General features: G+C 30.3%; 2 protein-coding genes across 2 annotated transcripts; both read right to left on the bottom strand.

The window, feature by feature from the left end:
* Nucleotides 1–1,397: 1,397 nt before the first annotated feature.
* LOC137623714 (pro-resilin-like) lies at nt 1,398–2,729 on the bottom strand. The gene is made up of 3 exons (XM_068354538.1): nt 2,668–2,729; nt 2,271–2,348; nt 1,398–1,837 (listed from the first exon to the last, which is right to left on the bottom strand). The coding sequence occupies exons 1-3, from the start codon at nt 2,677–2,679 to the stop codon at nt 1,520–1,522; spliced, it is 408 nt and encodes a 135-aa protein (XP_068210639.1). The 5' UTR covers nt 2,680–2,729; the 3' UTR covers nt 1,398–1,519.
* Nucleotides 2,730–7,389: 4,660 nt separating this feature from the next.
* LOC137623713 (pro-resilin-like) lies at nt 7,390–8,392 on the bottom strand. Its single transcript, XM_068354537.1, has 3 exons — nt 8,381–8,392; nt 7,999–8,076; nt 7,390–7,710 (listed from the first exon to the last, which is right to left on the bottom strand). The coding sequence occupies exons 1-3, from the start codon at nt 8,390–8,392 to the stop codon at nt 7,390–7,392; spliced, it is 411 nt and encodes a 136-aa protein (XP_068210638.1).
* Between the last annotated feature and the right edge of the window lie 1,608 nt (nt 8,393–10,000).

Here is a 10,000-nt window from a genome sequence, read left to right as displayed (position 1 = left end):
ACACGGAAACGGGATGCTCAGATTCAAAAGAACCACACGAAAAACTAAATCAATCCTCTGAAAAAGTGTTGTTAAAAATAGTCAGGACTTAATCTTATGCTTCCTATTTCCATTTTCCCTATGTTTTTTTTTTCATATAAACACACACATATATATATACATATATATATTATATATATGCATATATATGCATACATACACACACACACACACACATATATATATATATATATAAATATATATATATATATATATATATATATATATATATATATATATGTATATATATGCATATTATGCATATGTATATATATATATGTGTATATATATATATATATATATATATATATATATATATGTGTGTGTGTGTGTATATGTATATATATAAATATGTGTATATGCATATATACATATATATATATATATATATATATATATATATATGTATATATATATATATATGAGTGTGTATATATACATATATATATACTATATATATATGTGTGTGTATATATGCATATATATATATAAATATATATGTATATATATATATATATATATATATATATATATATATAGATAGATAGATATATAGATATGTGTGTGTGTGCTCTCTCATTCTTTTAAAATTATATATATACAATATACACTCATATATACATATATATACAGTATATATATGTATATATATACATTATATATATATATATATATATATATATATATATATATATATATATACATATATTTATATCGGGTTTTCATCGTTCATTTACAAGATATTAGAGTTACAATTAAATATATATTCCTTTGCAGAGCAACTTAAACGTAAAAGAGTTGTTTTCCTCAGTAAAAGCACGTATTTCAATAATTCCAAGCATTGAAAAAATTAGAAGGCAAGAATATTTACTTCGAAGTAATTATGTAGAAATATCAATTGTATTTGTGAAGGAAGTTTTGTGCATCCTGCACTATCAATAATAGTTTTAAATTGGATGTACTTCATTTAGATGAGGATTTTAATCACTCTTGGAAATTGAGTTAGTAAAAAGTACCCTTTTGGTTTGATAATATATCACATAATGTTGTATACATAGTTAAATATTCAAAAATTGCATTGCTAAGAATTTCTTCTGTGGTTTTAGATTGTCTGGCACTGTTGGCTAGACATTGGTTTTTTGCAATAATACCGCCAGCTCAGCGTGTAATATCTATAAAACGGAGCCTGGTGGGGAGCCTGGAACAGCACCCTCAGTCCCATTTTGAACCCTCAAAAAATCTGTCATTTAATTCGTTATTCTTTATAAGATAATTCCAAATATATTGGCATCTTTTCGAAGTATTTATGGACTTATGTTTCCCACTATGATCATTTTAAATGTAAATAAGACAAGATATTTTTATTTTGCTATGTAATCGAAATAAATTAGACAAATGCATACACAGGTGGGTTCAGAGGACATCGATAAGATGAAGACATGAATATATGAAATTTGTTCGAAATTCGCATTCTTCAAAGTTACTTAGATTCGTTGGAGTCAGGAGCATAGTAAGACCTCCTGGGAGCCTCACGGGATTCGGCGGATTCGGAGGAGGGGAACTGAGCCTCACCGGAGTAGGTGACATCGGCGATGTATCCATCGTCACCATCAACGTGGAAGGACACCTTCTGGAGGCGACCGTCGGGGAGCTGGACGTAGTAGGATCCCTGAGTGTCGTCTCCATCACGGGCTTCCTGGTGTCCGAATTCGTTGCTGGAGGAGTCGTCGTTGACGGCCCAGTTGAAGTTGTACTTGGCTTCGGTGGACTCAAAGGATTCTTCGGAGCTTACTGAAGCCTAAAATAGATTTTATGTAACTTTTAATAGCTTGATATGATATGATATTGGCAGGTTACAATACAATTTCTTTATCATAAAGTATTAGGCAATCATCAATTACTCAAGTGATAGGGCGAAGTATTCAACACAGAACTTAATGACAAGTTTTATAGATGATAATAATCAAAGTGAAAAGTCTTTATAATGGCTGAGATGAAATTTTTGGGATATTTATAATAGCGACTATCATGAAATATTAAACGTCCAAAATAAAATAAAGAAATAAAACACTGAAAATATGTCAATTAAGCTTAAAGGAAGTAAAATATATTCAAGCAAAATTAAGAAAAAAATAGCAATTTTGCTGAATTCACACGTCATTTTTCTGCTTTTAATTTGAAATCCTTCAAGAAAGTATAAGTATAGTAATGAGTCGTTAGAAGTTACTCACTCTTGGGGCAGAGTAGGAGTAGGTCTCTCTGCTATCAGCAGCAACTAGAGCCGCCAACCCCAACACAACTAAAAGAACCTGTAATAAATAAACAAGTAAATAAGCTAATATACCAACAAGAAAACAATGTAGTAAATATCAAAATAAAAACTAAATAGAGAACAAAAATAACTGAATATGTAATGAAATTGCTAAGAAAAAAAGTGCAAATATCACTGTGCAAAATCTCCTTTAAGTAAACTGTTGATAGTGGAATGAGGAAAACTGAAAATATTACAAAATAATCTGAAGTATTGAGAAGAATAAGGACTAAAAGTTATGAGAAATGTATAGAATCAAATGATATCTACGCAGAAGTCAAAAGCTTCCCTCCTGCAAACTAAATATTCATGCTAACCTTAGAATGCATGATGTAGTGTGCGCTGTCTCTTCGTAGAAACTGATGCTTTGTCCTCTCAGGTCTGTCTATATATATCATGAAGCTCGTGGTAGGTGGGGTCAAATTCTACCTTCCATAACTGGTTTCTACTCAGGGTTAGTTTCCAAATGAGGGGTACTGCAGTGATTGACTAATCTTGTCGCTTTTACATACGCATACGCACATCTACAACCACACACACACACACACATACACACACACATATATATATATATATATATATATATATATATATATATATATATATATATATATATATATATAGATAGATGGATAGATATATATATATATATATATATATATATATATATATATATATATGTATATATATGATAAATTTTGCACATTTAGACGTGTTTTTCATATTCAAATAAGCCATATATATTTTTGATACATTAATGTCTGGATTCTCTTAACGACCTGGGAAAATATATATGGCTTATTTGAATATATATATATATATATATATATATATATATATATATATATATATATAGAGGCATATATATGTATATACGTATACACACACACACATATATATATGTATATATATATTTATATATATATATATATGTATGTATACAGTATATATATATGTGTGTGCGTATATATATATATATATACATATATAGATATAGATATAGATATATCTATATATATATATATATATATATATATATATACATATATATATAGAGAGAGAGAGAGAGAGAGAGAGAGAGAGAGAGAGAGAGAGAGAGAGAGAGAGAGAGAGAGAGAGAGAGAGAGAGAGAAATTAATTACAAAATATTTATAATGTGAGGATGCATTGTTTCATAAGTTTACCTAAAAACACAAATATTTATCCTAGGCTTTATATCTGAAACGTTTATGATAATTCCATAAAATTTACCAGTTTTATAAACCTTATTGTCATATCAGAAATTATACGCGTTAGATTAGCAATCATATGGCTTCAAATTAATTTATAGGACACAAAACACATTTTCTATATATAGGACATAAAACACATTTTCTATATACTGTACAGAATTACCTGAATCTAGGTGTGCTTTATTGTATTTTAACCAAATACCAGCCATTATTATAGATACTAATATACATTACACAGACGGGTACATTATGTTTACAAATATAAATTCATTTTGTATTACTGTAAAGCATATAGGGTAGTAATTACTAAAACAAATTATAATTATTGTACGGAAATATGAAAAATTTATATAGGTCTAAGATGCTTCACTTATGCGCCTTAAGTTTGAGAATGGCTCTGTCCATATTGGTGCTCCTGTGTGTACATAGACAAACTTAATTATGTGTATGCTAAAGCAAAGATAGATCTCTTAGAAAATTCTATCTCCTCAAGATTTGGTTTAATAATAGCTCCAGATATCCTACAATACAAATATCATCTCCCTACTAACTTTCTATAAACCAAATGTAAAACCTAATACACAGTAGGCCAAACCCACTTACATTTGCACTGTCATTTATGTCTTGTTTACACTTTTATCATTTCTTGTTATTATATATTCCATACATGCAAATTATAATCTTACAATCCTCTAGTTCATGAAAATCTGGTTTTATTCAGCCGTTCAACTTTCAAAAAATTATTCTCCCTATTATTAGATATGAATAAAATTAATTCATAACTGATCACTTTCATATGTTCTTTTAATACATAGCTTTATAGCTACGTATATCACTACTAATATTATACATGTAAAGAATATCATTTTAGAATATATGTTACCTTTAAACTTTTCTTTTATGTAAATTCACTATCCATACGCTGCTTAAAACAGACATTTCGCAGTAGTTATGCATTCATGGTCTGACTCAATTTGTAGTGCAGTTCTTCCAGCTGTTTTTGGTAACTTGCTATTGGTTCTCTTTAAGTGCCCGCATGAGTTAGGTACCTTCACTACCGTATATTATTATGGAAATTCCCTTTTTCTTTTTCTGGATTCCAGTGTTTGCGTCACGTTATGATTTCCTGCCTTTAGTTTCATTCCTCTTCATCCTTCGCAAAATGTTTTGGATTTTTCCTATCCTTTCAATTACTTACTACCATATTTTACTATCATTTTTTCTCTAAATCATTTAAAATGCAATAAAGACAAGTTTTGAATGGACTCATAGTCTCTTTGTATGTGTTGTCAGTTAACAGTGCATTCTTGCAATATATATTTCCTAGTTTAGATCCATATATTCCATATCTTATCTTATCCCCTAAATAGTAAATGATCTTCTCCTTCAGTCTTCCACTTATTTCATTTTTCCAATTTAACAGAAGTAATATGAATCAGATCTGGATTCCTTTATATCAATACCATAAATATCTAAAGACAATATTTTTTCGGTAATGAATCTAAATCGTATTAAGATACCTCGATTCCAATACTGATAATGACCCTATACCTCTTTGTAATTATTTTTAGCTACCAGTGACATGTTTTGATTCCTCTACAGTAATATGAGGCTTTTATCTGGATCTTGATTCTTCTTTAGCAATTTCAAAAGCTTATAGCAAATCTTGATTCCATTATAGCAATGTTAGCTTCTAACAAGATCTTGATTCTTCTAAAAAAAATTTAGAAAGCCTTTGCCAGAGCTTGATAACTTTATCGTAATTCCAGAAAACTTTTAAAGACCTTTGAATTTCCTTGTAACCATTCAAGACTATATCAACGTACCTTGATAATATTTTGATGATTCCTGAAATGTTTTGACAGACCTTGAATTTCATTATATTGGATCAACATCTCTCTCTCTCTCTCTCTCTCTCTCTCTCTCTCTCTCTCTCTCTCTCTCTCTCTCTTAATAGTGCCCAAAACTATACCAGGAAAACTAAGGAAGGCACACAGGACATTAATCCACTACGCACTAACATCGATAATGCAGCGACTATTTAATGCGCTGCCAGCTCATCTAAGAAACATATCAGGAGTGAGCGTAGATGTGTTTAAGAATAAGCTCGATAAATACCTAAGAGGCATCCCAGACCATTCAAGACTGAAAGATGCGAAATATACCGGAAGATGCATTAGCAACTCTGGTGGATATACGAGGTGTCTCACACTGAGGTACCTGGGGGAACTAAAACATAAAATAAGGCAATAAGGTAAGGCAATAAGGCTCTCTCTCTCTCTCTCTCTCTCTCTCTCTCTCTCTCTCTCTCTCTCTCTCTCTCTCTCTCTCTCTCTCTCTCTCTTTAATGTGCTGCCAGCTCTTCTAAGAAACATATCAGGAGTGAGTGTATATGTGTTTAAGAATAAGCTCGATAAATACCTAATATGCATCCCAGACCATCCAAGACTGGAAGATGCAAAATACACCGGAAGATGCAGGATATACGAGGTGCCTCACACTGAGGGACCTGGGGGAACCCAAACATAGAATAAGGCAGTAAGGTAAGGCAATAAGTCTCTCTCTCTCTCTCTCTCTCTCTCTCTCTCTCTCTCTCTCTCTCTCTCTCTCTCTCTCTCTCGTAACATTTCGATCCTTTCAAACAATCTTCTTTACAGAGACTGAATTTTTTATATAGTACAGTCAGTACGACATTCTCTTCCAGACTTTATGGTTTTTATATACTGTAATATTTTCTATTAGATTCTGTTTATAAAAATTTCTTACATTTTTCAAAAGATATTTTTGGCCTCTTTGTGAAAACTATTTCTTTTAAAAACTCAGAATCGCTCAACCGTTGTACTCATAAGAATCAGTTCTGTTAACCCCCACCAGAAAACAAGCTGGTTGCATATGCAGATGATTCTACTCTCTACGCTAGATCTTGCAGAGACCACTAACGGACATAGGATTCTTTCAAAAGAATTTGCTATTTTCTTTTATACATCCGCGAAACAGCTCAATTACTGTCTTTAAATCAGAGCTTATATCAATAAGACAATGTTGTTTTGATATTTGGAGTCAGTGTAGAGATTTATTATGACAATAGATAACAATAACTTAATTCAGATTTGGCTCATTTTATGATTTGTATATGAAATGGTTGCCAGAGGGTGGGGTACCTAGTGAAAATTTAAAACCTCAAAATAAATAAAAAGGTGAAAGAATATCCTAACCTCTAGTAAAAAGTTCATTACAGGTACAAAAATATTGTTACCAATAAAATCCATACTTCATAAAAAATAATAAGAATTTACCACCCCAGCTACAGAAAAATATGTTATTATTAGGAAAGACTTTTAGGTTCACTGTAACATTTAGTTTCCAGCGTTAAAATATGTCTATGGAATGAATTGAGAAAGTTAAAATGTACATCGTCTATCAAAAAGGGAAAAATTCCTGTCATGTAAAGCGACTAAAATTCTTATCATAAAAGAAGAAAAAATCAGATTGAGTTTACATAAAACTGCTCTTGAAAAGTTATGAAATCTGCAAATATTTCTAATAAAGTAATCGTGATTTTTTGTATTAAAACTTCTGTCTACTATACCATCCATTTCACGTTTGTTTGACAGTTGCTCTGGTATCCTCTACCTCTAGATAATAATTTACTATTTTATTCACCGGACAAGAAAGGAATTAATTAAAAATGAATATCAAACATTTAGTTTTTATTCACATAAATTAGATATAAATATATCGTTTATTATACTTAGAGATCATCATCGAAATAGGAAACCAAAATCAAATTAGTTTTTTTGACACCAACTACTTGGATTCATTTGAGTCTGGAGCATAGTAGGTTCTCCTTGGAGCTTCATTTGACTCCAAGGACTTGACGGAATCGGGGAACTGAGCCTCACCGGAGTAGGTGACTTCAGCGATGTATCCATTGTCGCCATCTACGTGGAAGGACACCTTCTGCAGGCGACCGTCGGGGAGCTGGACGTAGTAGGATCCCTGAGTGTCGTCTCCATCACGGGCTTCCTGGTGTCCGAATTCGTTGCTGGAGGAGTCGTCGCTGACAGCCCAGTTGAAGTTATATTTAACTTCGCCGGACTCGAAGGATTCTTCGGAGCCTGATGATGTCTGTAATGGAAATCGATTTTGAATTGAGATTGAAGAAATATATCGAAAAATAGCGCTTAGATATTCCTTATAGAAGATCTAATATCTTGAAATAATTTTCTTTTCCATATTAGTAATAGTTGATAGCACAATTCTGCCAAAAAATAATTATCATTGGAAATTTCAGCATTGATTCATAATGAAGTCCTGCAGAAAAAAATCATGCAACAGATAGATAAAAAATCTGATTTCTCCAATTTCAGGAATGTAACTCAAAGTAGTATAAACTTGGGAGGAACCAATACTTACTCTTGGTGCAGCGTAAGAGTATGTTTCCCTGCTATCGGCAGCAACTAAGGCAGCCAAGCCCAAAACAACTAAAAGAACCTAAAAAAGAGAAACAATAAAACTGAAATAAACTTAAATATTTTATAAAAGTGTTTGAGCTATAAACATAGACACAATTTATCTGACACACAGGAAATCTAAAAGAAAGTTCATTAATTTTGAAAACAGAAACAGTAAAAATATTTTCTTAATGCAACTAAAATACAAATCTCAAAGGCAATGTGGCAATGGAGTACGAAGAACTACTTCCTCATGAATAGTAAAAAGAATAATTCTTATCTTGAAGCTGTTTGCAAGAAATTTTCCCCTAAAGTTAAACAGAAGAAAAGAAAAAAGTGCTCACTTTAGAATGCATGGCGCTAAGTATTAGTCTCTACGGAGTCTGTTTCGGTATTCTCATGACTTCAGCTTATTTATACCAAGAAACCGAAGGTGAATAGGTGAGTAGGCAGGGTGGAGCCCCACCTCCTAACATTGAGTTGAATTTTCTCTTTGGTTAGATTTCCTAACACTCGCTATATTACACAGGTTTCCTAGCAGTCATAGGAGAGTGGAGTGGGAGAAAATAACCAGTTAGAAAGTTACAATTATTATTCAGATACTTTTACCCCTGCTGAATTGATTATGAATTTCATGCTTCATGGTCATGATCAGTAGCTTATGAACCAGTTTAAAGATCTTGGGTTTTAGAGTATAAGTAGTTATTATCTACCCAGCCATTTTATATATATATATATATATATATATATATATATATATATATATATATATATATACAGTATATGAAAATAAATTTAGATGTAAATACTGTATACTTGTATATAAATTTATAAACATATATACACTTAATACACAAACACACACGCACACATATGAATTTATATATATATATATATATATATACATATATATATATATATATATATATATACATATGTGTGTATATATGTATATAAATATATATAAATTATATATAAGTTAAATATGCATATAAATATATTAATATATATATATATATATATATATATATATATATATATATATATATATATATATATATATGCATATACAGTATATATTTATATATATACATATATGTATGTATATATATATATATATATATATATATATATATATATATATATATATACATATATATATTTATATATATATAATGTGTCTGTGGATTTGTGTTATTTAACACTGTTTGTTCCTGCTTCCTGATGAATAATATTTCATCACAGCCATCATGAATATAAAAGATATTTGAATTACTTTTTAAAAGTATTTTTAATGAACAGTCATGTGATTTCTCTCTCTCTCTCTCTCTCTCTCTCTCTCTCTCTCTCTCTCTCTCTCTCTCTCTCTCTCTCTCTCTCTCTCTCTCTCTCTCTTTATATATATATATATATATATATATATATATATATATATATATATATATATATATATATATATATATATATTATGAAAAATCTTTGCCATTATGTGCGCCATAAATTGTCAACATAGAAATGACCTTTATTTTATATCAAAGTACGTTAACTATATTTCTAAGAATTATATCATACGTCCAAATGAACCAAATTACTTCTAAAGACGTAAATAATCTTCACGGATGGCTAGTCAAGTATAACAAGGCTTTAAGTTACACCTAATCTCATTCTAGTCTGTTAAAGCAGCAATTATTATTATTATTATTACTATCCAAGCTACAACCCTAGTTGGAAAAGCAAGATGCTATAAGCCCAGGGGCTCCAATAGGGATAAATAGCCCAGTGAGGAAAGGAAATAAGGAAATAAATAAATGAAGAGAACAAATTAACAATAAATCATTCTAAAAAAAGTAACAACGTCAAAACAGATATGTCATAATATATATAAAGTATTAGCAACGTCAAAAACAAATATGTCATATGTCATTACTTTAAAACCTTAGCAAATATTCAATCTAATAATAAAT

The sequence above is a fragment of the Palaemon carinicauda genome, chromosome 30 (genome assembly GCF_036898095.1).
Source record: "Palaemon carinicauda isolate YSFRI2023 chromosome 30, ASM3689809v2, whole genome shotgun sequence".
Lineage (NCBI taxonomy): Eukaryota > Metazoa > Arthropoda > Malacostraca > Decapoda > Palaemonidae > Palaemon > Palaemon carinicauda.
This window is presented reverse-complemented; position numbering and strand designations above follow the sequence as displayed.

Excerpts from the sequence above, each read along its gene's own strand:
- LOC137623714 (XM_068354538.1), bottom strand. Across the intron at positions 1,838-2,270 it reads ACTCCTACTCTGCCCCAAGA|GCTTCAGTAAGCTCCGAAGA; the intron begins GTGAGTAACTTC and ends AATCTATTTTAG.
- LOC137623713 (XM_068354537.1), bottom strand. Across the intron at positions 7,711-7,998 it reads ACTCTTACGCTGCACCAAGA|ACATCATCAGGCTCCGAAGA; the intron begins GTAAGTATTGGT and ends TTTCCATTACAG.